The sequence below is a fragment of the Toxorhynchites rutilus genome, chromosome 3 (assembly GCF_029784135.1).
Source record: "Toxorhynchites rutilus septentrionalis strain SRP chromosome 3, ASM2978413v1, whole genome shotgun sequence".
NCBI classification, from domain to species: domain Eukaryota; kingdom Metazoa; phylum Arthropoda; class Insecta; order Diptera; family Culicidae; genus Toxorhynchites; species Toxorhynchites rutilus.
In genome coordinates, this window is record NC_073746.1 from 325,892,034 (window position 1) to 325,905,829 (window position 13,796).

At 38.5% G+C, this 13,796-nt stretch overlaps 1 protein-coding gene across 1 annotated transcript; it reads left to right on the plus strand.

Annotated features, from left to right (window-relative positions):
- The first annotated feature begins 933 nt into the window (after positions 1–933).
- Positions 934–4,879, plus strand: LOC129776455 (aminopeptidase N-like). Its single transcript, XM_055782112.1, has 4 exons — positions 934–1,927; positions 1,990–2,330; positions 2,390–3,617; positions 3,676–4,879. The coding sequence occupies exons 1-4, from the start codon at positions 957–959 to the stop codon at positions 3,908–3,910; spliced, it is 2,775 nt and encodes a 924-aa protein (XP_055638087.1). The 5' UTR covers positions 934–956; the 3' UTR covers positions 3,911–4,879.
- Positions 4,880–13,796: the final 8,917 nt, after the last annotated feature.

The window sequence follows — 13,796 nt, forward strand, 5'->3', positions numbered from 1 at the left end:
TCGCGGTTCGAGAACTACGTAAACATGAGATGTGCAATATTTTTAGAGGGAAATGTAAAATACAATGATCGTTTGACGATTCTTCCGTTCACATATTTTGGTAGTCGTAGGCATCATATCAAACGTTCAAACGTTCAAAGACGTTCATCAAATTTATTTGTAACGAAGAACATAATCTATTACAACAATTTCGATGCATTCTAAAATAATATTCGATGTGGTAAACAAGTGGATTGCATAATATAATTACGTAGTTCTACGTCGAAAATATGCGGTCGTGTCCTAGATACAACCCCTTAAAATTTTTTTTTATATAAAGTGATTAGGTAATAAAGCATCTTTGCACCCGTCATATTCCTCAGAAATTGCTCTCTCGTTCTGGTCCATGGCGTTTGCACTTTCTGGAGAGCAATACCGATGTTATGAAAAAAACAACCAGACTTTTACTAGCGTGGTATCCATATATTGTCTGAAAGATGGATCAAGGTTATGGATTCCGATCGAATAAAGTAGCGGTGTGTTATGTTTTAATCGAATGCCTGTGAAAAATCTGTGAAAAATCTGTGAAATCATACTTGTATACCTATTTTTTTTCTGGCGAACACCAACTAGATATAGAAGCAAACAGAGAACATGGCTGGGAAATTTTGAACGCTTTCTCCATCTACAGAGAATTAGTTATCAAATACAGAATGATGCATTTGCTTCTGTTTGCATCTTCAGATACACAATTCTGTAAAACTATCTTTGATCTTATCTTCACGTACTTTTCCAGAGTAGTGAACAATCGATTATCGATATCACAGAGTGTGTCTCTTGCTTGAAAGATTAGGAAGCGCAATTTGGCTGCTTCACTCGTTATCGTTATCTATGCATCCACAGGTACTTTAAAATTCAATTCTCACTCATTGGGACAAACCAGTTTCTTGTCTTATTTCACACCGAACGGTCATAGAATGGGGACAAATGTGGTCCAATCGTGTATATTAGTGCTTATCGCGAGTGTTGCCGTGTCGGCAATCAGTCCACTTCGAGAGCGCACTTCGATTAATTTAAATTCGACACACGTCTCGAATCGTCGCGAAATCGACCGGTCTTATTTCCTCCCAACAGACACTGTTCCACTCAAATACTTCATCCATTTGATCACTGATGTGCACAACAACAATCGCACATTCCAGGCGATGGCCGAAATCAACTTTGAGGTTGTGCAGCCCACGGTGAATGTGACGATGCACCTGCAGGAACTCGACATTCAGTCGACCGAGTTGCTTGCAGTGCCGACCCAATCAAACGATTCGGAGCTGATTGATAATCCGAGCTTCATGATCGACACACGCATCGAACATGTTGTTTTCATCTGCCAACGCCAGCTCGAAGCAGGAAGGTACATCCTCAGGGTGCACTATTCCGGCACGATGAGAAACTATCAGAGCGGATATCTGATATCATCCTACCGGGATGATAACGACGTGGTCAACTATGTTGGGTCAACTCATTTCCAAGCTACTCTTGCGCGTCGAGTGTTTCCGTGCTACGACGAACCGGATCTGAAGGCCCCGATCACATTGTGGGTAGAGCACCACAAAAATTACAGTGCTGTTGCGAACATGCCAGTCGAAACCATTCAGGAGTCGGAAGATTACCGAATCACTAAGTTCGTTCCGACGCCGAGGATATCGACCTATCTGTTGGCATTCGCGGTCACAAATTTTAAGGTGAAAATAAATGGTAAAAATGAGATTTTAGCACGACCAAATGTTGCTGAGGAAATGGACTATGCACTGGAGGTGGGCACAAAGATGCTTCATGCGTTGGGTAACCACACTGGTGTGTCGTACTTTGAATATATGCCTAAGATGACCCAAATTGCCATCCCCGATCGAGGCAGCGGAGCGATGGAAAACTGGGGTTTGGTTACCTACGGGTGAGTTCATCAATCAAGATTCCAAATCATGACAGTATGTATCATGAGCGTTGTGCTTTCAGCGAACCGGCCCTATTGTTCAACGCCAAGCTAAACGGCTATCGGAGTCAGAAGCGGGTCACCACGATTATCGCGCACGAATTCGCTCACCAATGGTTTGGGAATCTGGTTAGCCCCAAATGGTGGGATTATATTTGGTTGAACGAGGGTTTCGCGGCGCTTTATGAATACTATGCGACTGCATTGGCTTACCCCGAGCTGCGATACTGGCAGCTGTTCAAGGTAGAGGTTCTGCAGCGAGCATTGGGTCAGGACGCTAGTGAAAGTGTTCGCCCGATGAACCACCCGGCAGCTTCACAGGATGAAGTGTGGAGATTGTTTGACGTGATTGCCTACCAGAAGTGTAGGTGAAGTTTCAAATTGCTTCAGTCAGCTTTAATTCTATATAGAATTCTTCCACAGCTGCAAGCGTCCTCAACATGTTGCGTGAAGTGATCGGTATTGATAATTGGACGGAAGGTTTGAACCACTACTTCAAGAATCGACAATTAGATAGCGCAACGCCAGACGATCTTTACGCGGGTCTGGAGAGGGCGATCGAGGGACGTAACTTGATTCCAGAACAATTCAGTTTAAAAAAGGTGATGGAATCATGGACGAATGCATCCGGTTATCCAGTGCTGAACGTTCACCGTCTATACAACGCTGGTAGCATCATACTCTCACAGGAACGGTTCCTAGCCGATGGACGACTCCCCAACGATCACGTTTGGTATATTCCCTACAATTATGCCAATTCAAGTTCTCCAGGAGACAGCAAAGTCCAATGGCTGACCGAAAAGGCCGCTAAAATCACAACCAGCACCGCAAACAATCAGTGGATTGTTTTCAACCGCGAACAATTCGGATACTACCGGGTAAACTACGATCAACGGAATTGGGAGCTGATCATTGAAGCATTATCAACTGGTCCGAATAATCCCATTCATCACGACAATCGCGCACAGTTAATCGACGATGCCTTCCACCTTGCCCGTTCGGAGAGCCTGGACATGGCCATAGTGTTACGGTTGCTGTCCTGTTTACGTCTCGAGGTCGCCTATGTTCCCTGGGCCGCTGCCAACAATGTCCTGAATTATTTCTATGGTAAACTACGCGGTACTGAGCACTATCTTGGTTTCGAGAATTTCGTTAGTGAAATTGTTTCCGACGTGTACGATATATTCCTGGTGGATGATGTAACAGAGAACGAATATACGATCACCAAGTACTTTAAACAAATCATCGCCAGTTGGGCCTGCCGGATGGGACTGAAGGATTGCCTGAGTAGAATGAACGCACGGTTGAAACTGGAGGTCGAAACGGCGATGACCGTTCACCCAGACGTTGTCGCCACTGTATATTGCTACGGTTTACGCAACGGAACTCATGGAGAGTTGTTATTTTTGCTCGAAAAACTATTCTCTTCGAAGAACCAAGCACAACGATCTGATATTATCACGGCGTTGGGTTGTACCAAGGATGCTCAAAGTGTGAGGGAGCTGCTGTCGGTGGTTCAGTCTACCTCGCGGAACTTCTTATCAACTGAGAGGTCGCAGATTGTGGACGCAATTGTTGCGGGTGGACGGGAGGGCATTGATGTGATGGTGGAATATTTAATGACGGTAGAAAACGCACAGTCATTGAAAAAGTAAGACCTGGAAGTACTTTCTGTTGTTCGCAGTGTGATGTTTCTGTTTTCATTGTAGCACTCTTGGAGAAGAAACATTCAGCAATATAATTCTGAACATCGCCGGTCACACCAATACTGTCAATGAGCGAGAGTCGTTGGGAAAACTGTTGACCGGGTTAAAGGGAATAATTACCGAACAGACGGTGGAGGCTGCAGGGTTGAAGCCGAAGGCAAACGCCGGATGGTTCGATAGTTTGGAAGGTCTTGTAACGGTTGAGTTCTTTGACAGATACGCTAACAAAGTGCTTTGAGTGCTGATATAAAATTTAAGTCTGAACAAGTTTCTAATACCCTTTTAAACACGTACAAACTTTATTGAAAAAAAAAAAAACAACAGATTTTCCTATTTTCTGCATGGAATATTTCACATACTGTTGAAATCACACCAAACGCACTTCTGAAACGCGCAACTTTAGTATCACTTAATTACCACGAAGAAGCCCTGGAAGATCACGTCTCAAAATATTGCGATTCAATGCGGTTTCCGTTTTCACATTCGATTGAATAATAATCTTAATCTATCCATCTATCTATATATATAAAAATGGATTTCTGTCTGTCTGTCTGTTTGATTCTTATGGACTCCAAAACTACTGAACCGATCGACATGAAAATTGGTATGTAGGGTTTTTTTGGGCCGGGGAAGGTTTTCATGATAGTTAGAGACCCCTCCCCCCTCTCTAAGGAGGGGCTGCTATACAAATGAAACACAAATTTCTACACTACTCGAGAATTAATCAAGCAATGAAACGAAATTTGGCATGTGGAGGTTTTAGGGTGCAATAAATGTTTCTCTGGTGGTTAGACACTCCACCCCCCTCTCTAAGTGGAGGTTGCCATACAAATGAAGCACAAATTTCTGCATTACTCGAGAACTAATCAAACAAACGGAACTAAATTCGGTATGTGGAGGTTTTATGGGGAAGCAACATTTCTAAGGTGGTTCGACACTCCTCCTCCCTCTCTTAGGGTGGGCTGTCATACAAATGAAAAACAAATTTCTGAATAACTCGAACACTAATCAAGCAAATGGAGCCAAATTTGGCATGTAAAGATTTTGGGGGCCACGAAACGTTTCTATGGTGAATAGACACTCCTCCCCCCCCTCTAAGGGGTGAAGAGGAGAGGGGTCTGTTTTTATTCTATCATGTTTCCTGTATCAAACATTTATTCCATGTAACGGAGAAACATGTTATTTGCAAGTGGTTCAAAAATCTTGAACGAGAATTGTGTTTGAAAATAATCTGATATTATAATGATGAGTTTTGGTAGAAGTACTAGGAATTTTATAGTTAAAGGTAAATTCAACGGAGTCGATTAGAAGATCAATCAATGAACAGCGATTGGACTCATGAACTTGCGCTTAGTAAGAAAAAGTGAATGTTTGAAGGTATTAATTACATAAAACAAATTTTGAGCGGGACGAAGTTTGACGGGTCAGCTAGTACATTATAAATTCAAACATTTGCTTCGAGTGCTCCGTTAAATAAGCTAAACTGCCATCTATTTTCGCCTCTGAATAGTTTGTTTTCGTATTGAAAGCTCACTTCCTCATTCATGCTAGTATGGTTGCATGCCCTGATAAAGGACCCTCCACAGTAACATCTACTGAATACACACTAATTCAGATCATGATTAATATGTTTGTTTTGTTTTTTTTTGACGTAGAACTACGTCTTTCAGGAAGGGTGCCAAATCAGAAAACAGGTCACGTTTTTAAGAAATAAAGTTAACGTTAATAATTATTCCCACTGTGAACGAATTCTCATGATTCGCATATCAATCGAATCGGAAATTCTCTAAGATTTGTTTGATATGCTATACATTACAATTCGCTAATCTCTAAACGGTTTAAATTCATGGAAACTGGAAGAATTTCCTTTTTTCCCATACATTTGTTCTGCCGATTTGTGTGCTAACCCTACTCGTATTTCGAATTCTTATAACTCGAACATTTCTTAACAGATCGAAAAGATGTTTGCATCAATTGATAGGGAATATTTATACGCGTCTATCACATTTAATAAAATATTATTTTTCATGAGATTAACAATTGAATAACTGTAAAATGTCAAGCGTTATTTAAATGCCAGTGCACCCGTGGCCGAGTGGTTAGCGTCTCACATTATCATGCCGGGTGTTCGGGTTCGATTCCCGTTCTGGTCGAGGGAATTTTTCGTCAAAGAAATTTCCCCCGGCTTGCACTGTGGTCACGCGTATTCAAGAGCTTGCCCCTCAGAATACATTTAAGGCGTGTTATTCGGCTTAGGAAATCTCAACTAAGTATTAATAAATGACGCTAGTTAATGCATACGTTGAGACGGCAAAAGTTCCACAGGGAACGTTAACGCCATTCAAGAAAGAAGAACTGCCCAGGGTTGATTGGCCCGATTTACGGTTTCCCCAACACAGACTTCTAAATCGATGTACTTGTGGAAATCCGCTCTGCAAATATACATACAAGTCGGGGGTATTTTTGTTCCTGCCGAGCTGTGTTTCCATAACACGGACTTCAGAATTAATGTGCCTGGGAGAATCTGCTTTGAAAATACATGCAAGTCGGGGATATTTTTTGGTGTTAAGTACTTTTGTACTCGATTGTCGTTGTGCAGACCGGAGTATGTTTCCCTAAAACGTACTTTTAAACTGAGAAGCCTGGGAAGATCGTCATTTCAGATACTAGAGATGTATGAACTTTCGCGGCTCGAGAACTACGTAAACAAGAGATGTGCAATAATTTCAGAGGGAAATGTAAAATACAATGATCGTTTGACAATTCTTCCGTTCAAATATTTTGGTAGTCCTAGGCATCATATCAAACGTAAAAGAACGTTCATCAAATTTATTTGTAACGAAGAACATTATCTATTGCAAAAATTTCGATGCATTCTAAAATAATATTCGATGTGGTAAACAAGTGGATTGCAATATAATTGCGTAGTTCTACGTCGAAAATATGCGGTCATGTCCAAGATACAACCAGTACAATTTTTTTATTTAATTTTCACAAAGTTTTTTTTCCAATCACGTTTATTAATTTTCACACAGTTGTTAACATTTAGTTTTGAAGATTATCGATACAGATAGATATTATTTAACGAAAAAGGTAATAAAGGCATTAACACGATCGTCACCCGTTTCCGCCATATATGAGTGATTCTACTCCCGATCAAATTGAATAGGATTTTCAAAGGAAATTTGAAGGAACAACCTCTAACTATATAAATATAATAAAATATAGAATAATAATAATAAAAAAACAAAAACATAAAAATATATTTTATTACTGAGCTTTTCATTCATTTTTATTTCGGATGGTGTGTCCTACGGTTTTTTTATTAAAATCCATATTATATTGCGTTTTTGTTGTCAGACGTTGAAGACGCACGAAATGGCGCCTAAAAATTTAAAAAATCGCGCTCAATGATTTATACTGTTACGAACCTTCGGTGTCGTGCGCTCCCATCTATATAACCTTGCCCCAATGACACGATCAAAGTTGTATTAGTTTGTTCATTTTGTATTATGTATCTGTTATTGTCATTGTGATTGTAGATTGTAAATAGATTCAAATGTTTGAATGGGATCCTACGAAGATTCAAACTTCCCCTTTTAATGTGGAATTAATTATGTGTTGAAAGATAAAGGACGATATTTGAAAGTGCGAAAAGCTAAAATAAAATAAAGATTCGCTAGGGTAATCACGTGACAAATTTCAACTCATCACTCATTAATATTCTTGTCAGTCATTCGTTCGGTTTCAAGCATTTCGCACCTTTAGAGAAAGTTTGTTTGTTCCGGCGTGATTTCTTATTTATTTAGACTTTTGAATAGTAAACAATAGACAGTCAGTTGAAAAATAAATTCAGTGCCGCGTGGACATGTTTCGAAAAGATAAAAGGTGAACAGTACAGTGTAAAGTTTTTGGTCATTATGGCATTTTGCCACAATACATCGAACATGCTAAATCATGTACGAATGATGCATAAAAATCTTAATCTCCTTGTGGTGGAGGAGACTGGGAAGCGGAATTCAGCGTCTGGAGGAGTTAAAGACGGAATTGAAGGAGCTGGTTTGAGTTTCCATATTGAAGAGGTAAAATTCAATTGACTGATGCCAAATACACATCCAGCTTACATTTGTTTGTCTTGTGTACCATAGTTTTTTCTCATTCCTCAGAATGAACCTGGATGCTCATCTTTTGCCAGGAAGCGTTAAAAAAGACCCAAAAGAACACTCTATTCTTGAAGCATTGAATAGACCAAAATCGTTTGCAGATCACTTATTCTATTCTTTTAAACAGATGTATTCTGAACCAACAAAATATAATAAGATGTGTGTGTGTTGTTTAGATAAAAGAAATTAATGGAACCACACACGCTTATCAATGCAAGCAGATTTATTGCGGCACTAGATTTGTCGGTGTTCAATTTAAATGGACGTAAGAATAGGGTATTGTTCTGTAGTTTTATTGTAACAAGAGATCTTTGTGAAACCATTGTACCGTCAATCGTCCATCAATCCAGTTGTTCCATGTCGTATTTTAAATGTTCAAATGTTCCGTAGTAATGGTTACTTAGTGAATAAATGTAAAGTAAATGTAATGTAGTTCGTCAATAAAATGAAATCATATACACGGTGGATTGTCAATATATATCCCATAAACTAGATTTTCGCCAACTAATGACAGTTTGCAGCCTCGCTGTATAAAATACTTTCCGCGTTACAGTTCACCAGTCTTCTAAATAATAAATCATACTTTGAAAGAAATCGTCAAGGGCAAGTTAGCGAGCGTAAATTTCATGTGCATCACATCTGACATATGGACGGAGATGATGAAGGTTAAAAGCTGTCTTGGAATTACGGGTCATTTCCACTCAGGTATGTTTAGTTTCCTCAGCATTCTATAGTTATGGTTATCTATAATATAGTTTCTACTTTCGATTGAATAATAATACATAATAAATTTAAAAAAAATGGTGGGTTATATATATGATATAAACGCAAGGTTGACGTGAGACTACCGTTGTCTTAGTAAGCAATTGTATTGTATTGATTAAATTATCGATAGAATGAAACAATTTTCGAATTTAATTGAATTCAACATATTTGCTTTGTAAGCAAAAAGTTTGAACAGTTGCCATGTAAGATCAATTTATGCATTGGCATAGATTATGTCCTCAATTACAAGTAAATTTGACATCCTTTTACGTTTAATATGATGCCTATGTGAACGGAAGAATTGTCAAATGATCATTGTATTTTACATTTCCCAATGAAATTATTGCATCTCTCATAATTACGTAGTTCTCGAACCGCGAAAGTTCATTCACCTCTAGTATCTGAAATGACGATTTTGCAGGCTTCTCAGTTTAGAAGTACGTTTTAGGGGAACATATTCCGGTCTGCACAGACATATATTGGCAGAGCTAGAGAGATATTAATTTTGATGTCCGTGTTAGGGAAACACAGCTCGGTGGTAACAAAAATACTCTACTTGCATGTGTATTTGCAAAGCGGATTCCCACATGCACATTGATTTTGAGGTCTGTGTTGGGGAAACCGTAAATCGGGCCAATAAAAACTTGACAGTTAGGGTGTTAAGATAGCACTTGACATTTCACAGTTATTCAATTGTTTATCTCATGAAAAATAACATTTTATTAATTGTGATAAACCCGTAGAAATATTATTATAAATTATTGCAAACATCTTTCCGATCTATTAAGAAATGTTCGAGTTATAACCATTCGAAATCTTTCATTTTTTCCTGCATGTTCTGTGTTTAGATTTTCATTTCACAATCATATACTCCGGTTAGACGTAGTTCCACGTTAAAAATTGCTTTGATTCATTAAATGAGCTAAACTGTCATTTGTTTGAGCCTCTGAAAAAAATTGTTTTCGTATTGAAAGCACGCATCCTCATTCATGCTCGTATGATTGTATATTTTTCAGAAGGACCCTCCACAGTAGCATCTAAATATATAAATATAATAACATGATATATAAGAATATGATAACATGAAATGTGATAATAATGAAATCAAAAACATTAAAAAATATGTTGATGTAGGACTACGTCTTGCATTAAGGGTGCCAAATCAGAAAACGGTCACGTTTTTATGAAATAAAGTTAACGTTAATAACAATTTTTGCTGCTAGCGGATTTTAAAGATTTGCATACCAATCGAATCGGAAATTTTCTAAGATTTGTTTGATATGCTATACATTGAAATCACATCGTCTGTATATGGTTTAAATTGATAAAAATCGGAAGCATTCCTATTTCTCCATACATTTGTTCTATCCACTTGTGTGCTTTCCCGAACAGCGCTGTCAATAACGGGCAACTTATGCAGCCGCTGGAATAGAAACAACGAAGGGGGATAGCGAAAAAGAATATTTGCGAAGTGAACTCCACGCTTGCAAAGTAAGTAAGCTGTCGCTAGCGTATGAGTATTGCATCTTCTCTGAGAAAAATTCTCAGAATATTTCTGTGTCCGAAACAACAAAGGTCGCTCATTCTTTTGTGTTTTGTATTTTATGTTTCTCCTCGAGCTTTTTTTTAGACTGCTGCCATGCAAATGAAACACAAATTTCTGCATTACTCATAATTCAATCAAGCAAATGGAACCATATTAGGCATATGGAGGTTTTAGGGTACAATAAATGTTTCTATGGCGGTTAGACACTCCCCCCTCTCTATTAGGGGAAGGGGGGAGGAGTCGTTCTGCCATACAAATGAAACACAAATTTCTGCATTACTCGAGAATTAATCAAGCAAATGAAACCAAATTAGGCATGTGGATGTTTTATGGGGAAGAAACATTTCAAAAGTGGTTCGACACTCCTCCCCCCTCTCTAAGGGGAGAAGAGAGGAGGAGTCTTTATTTATTCTATCATATTTTCCGTATCAAGCATTTATTCCATGTAACGGAGAAACATGTTATTTGCAAGTGGTTGAAAAATCTTTAACGAGAATTGTGTCTGAAAATAATCTGATATTATAATGATGAGTTTTGGTAGAAGTACTAGGAATTTTTTAGTAAAAGATAAATTCAACGGGGTTGATTAGAATACCAATCGATGAACAGTTCTGCGATTGGACTCATGAACTTGCGCTTAGTAAAAAACCGTGAATATTTGAAGGTATTGATAACAAATAACAAATTTTGGGTGGGACGAAGTTTGCTGAGTCAGATAGTAGCGTCATAAATTCGTCATAGTGTCTTCAAATTAAAAAAATCACGCTTCATAGTTTGTAGACTCAATGATTCATACTATTGAAAAAGAGGCTTTGCTTACTTATCTAAAATTTAAAGTTTATATTTAGCCAAATATTCTTGTGTATTGTTTATAATATTATGTTATGATTTTGTATTTCAATTCTGATTTAAAATTCCTGAGATTGACCCCTAGAACGACGGTTTGTTTTCGGTCAACACTCGGCGGCGTGGATTTATACAGTTCACATTATAACAGTACACAAGTATATAAGCAATAGACTTGATACGACTTATAAATGCTGCTCTAATAAAAAGCATCAAACCTCAATAGTTTCTGATGAGTACGGCTCGTTATTGTCGGTGTGTGTGCGATGAATGACGATATATGTTTCTGGACTTATTGGTTCTAAAGGAGTTTTCGGTTACCTTCTCAGGTTTCTCAAAAACAGGAAGTGGGTTATATCTATGGTATAACCGCAAGGGTGACGTAGGCCTATCGTTGATTTAGAGATCATTTGTTTGAAGTTGAATCTGAATTCATTCTGAATGAATGTATATTTGGAGAACTTCGAAAACGAGAGCGTTACGTTGGAGGCACAAGGTTTTATGCATCCAATATTGGATACGGAAATATCCTACTGATGGGGAAGAATAATCTTCAGAAGCTATCCTGTTAATTGCGATTGATTGAAAAATCACAAAACCAAATGTATTTGGTCACAGTGTTTCATGGATAGAAAACATTAAAATAAACTCTTTCACATGAATGTAATTTTAAATTCCCAGAGGAACTGGCAGATTATTTTCAGTAACGATTAGATATTTCCACATTTTCCTCGATACTGGAAGCCCACCAGTGGTTTATGCTAACTCGATAACCATCTGTTAATAGCACTTGATTGAAACATATTTGGTCACAGTGTTACATGGATAGAAAACATTCAAATAAACTCTTTCACATGAATGTATTTTTAAATTCCCAGAGGAACTGGCAGATTATTTTCCGGATCTTTCTCGATGCTGAATGGCATCCAAACGGAAAGAATTCCGCGCGTGTATGTGTGTGTGTGTAGCGGCTGCTACGAGATCTTCCCGGGGAACCGTTTGTGGCATCACTCTCCTCCTGATGGATTCCCTTCTGGCCTAAGGTGCACAAACAGGCTCTTGGTGACACCGTTCATCCGCGCTTTCATGATAAATGAAGAGCTTCACCACAACAGCGACAACATGCTCCAATCGCTGTTCAATTAGAACTGAGTGGATTTCCAAGCGGCGCTCGCTTATATACTGATTGGTGATTTTAATAACCTGTTTTGAAAGCAAATTTAAGACTATTGAAACAAGTTTTTGGATCAGAAAGTAACAAGTATAGAACGCGTAGACATTTTATCTTTCGAATGAAATGTTTATCATACCATTTCGTTCAGTTGTTTAGGAGCTATTAACACTCAAAATCTCGGTCTTCGGCGTAACGCTTTCGTTTTCGAAACTTCGATTTTACACCCCGGTATAGAAATGAAAGACGTAGTCCTACGTCAAAATAACTCTTTGCCGTCGCGATTAAAGTTCAATAACAAGTACACTGGTTAATTAATGCAATATATCGCTGGTCCGGTAGGTTTTAGAGGAGTTCTCTCAGTGACCTTCTCAAGTTTCCCAAATATAGTTTGTTAAGAATACTCGTGACGAAATATGATGTATAATTTGGGGTTTATTGGTTTTACAGAAGTTTTCTCGGTTACCTTATCAGGTTTCCTGAAAAAACTTCCCCGCTACGATTGGACTTCTATGAAATCTATACGCGATGAATAACGATATATCAGCGAATCGATTGATTTTAGAAGAGTTCTCTCGGTGACCTTCTCAGGTTTCCAAAATATAACTCTTCGCCATTGCGATTGGATTCAGATTAAAAGAACGTGCGATGAAAATGGAATATATAACAACTATCCCTTCCATGATATTCGCTAGGGAACCACGCTATAGAGGCGACCCTTCTGGCCTTCGGGCGGCGAATATCATACTAACATTCCTTCCCTTCCCCTGGTGACTGTAAGGAAGTGGCCGGCGTCGTTATTGACCATTTAAAACTTGAATCACCGAAAGTTGCACAACGAGAATGATTTGCTAGTCCCAAGCGTCATTCTGTGTGTTCTTTGTGCAATTTGGTTGGTTCAGTTCAATCACGGAGAGCAACTACGAATTGTACAGTCTACCCAAGCTCAAGCTCAAGCTCAATGATTCATACTATTGAAAAAATGAAGACCATCATCAAAATTTACCAATGTCAGCAAAACCGCCTCATGGAAGTCGAGAGAAATACAAATGTCAGACGGGAAACAAGAAGGTTTGTGCTTTAGAATCCTCCTAGATGTCCGAACCCGCTGGAATGGTATTATGTGTATAATTCAAACGTTACTTGAAATTGCACATTATATTTCGCGGTTCGTACTAACTGTACTGGAGACACTAACTATGTTAACGGCGGACGAACTATCAATTTTGAAAAAAAAAATTCTCATCTATTGGATGAATAGTTTCGACATCTGGAAAATGTCAAAATATTAGCGGTTTCTACAATCGTTGATTCTAGATTTAATTGATGGACTTCCATTGAGCTAAGACAATTTTTGAATAGTCCCTTGGTACAGAGAACATGTGGCTGGAATTCCATGGCAGATCAGTACCCTTACATATTTAAGGTAGCACTAAAGTATCTAACAACGACTGGTACTTTAGTTCCGTCAAAGAGATTATTTTCAAAAGTTGGTCAACTAATACTGAAGCCACGAAGCCGACTTACAGGATCACATGTATATAAGATTTTATTCCTGCAGAGCCTGGATGAATGTGTGTGGTTTTAATAGGACCTGGTACAATTGCCTGAAAGGAAAAACGAGTCCCCCTTC

Excerpts from the sequence above, each read along its gene's own strand:
- LOC129776455 (XM_055782112.1), top strand. The coding sequence starts at position 957 with ATGGGGACAAATGTGGTCCAATCGTGTATATTAGTGCTTATCGCGAGT. Across the intron at positions 1,928-1,989 it reads TGGGGTTTGGTTACCTACGG|CGAACCGGCCCTATTGTTCA; the intron begins GTGAGTTCATCA and ends TTGTGCTTTCAG. Across the intron at positions 3,618-3,675 it reads AACGCACAGTCATTGAAAAA|CACTCTTGGAGAAGAAACAT; the intron begins GTAAGACCTGGA and ends TTTTCATTGTAG.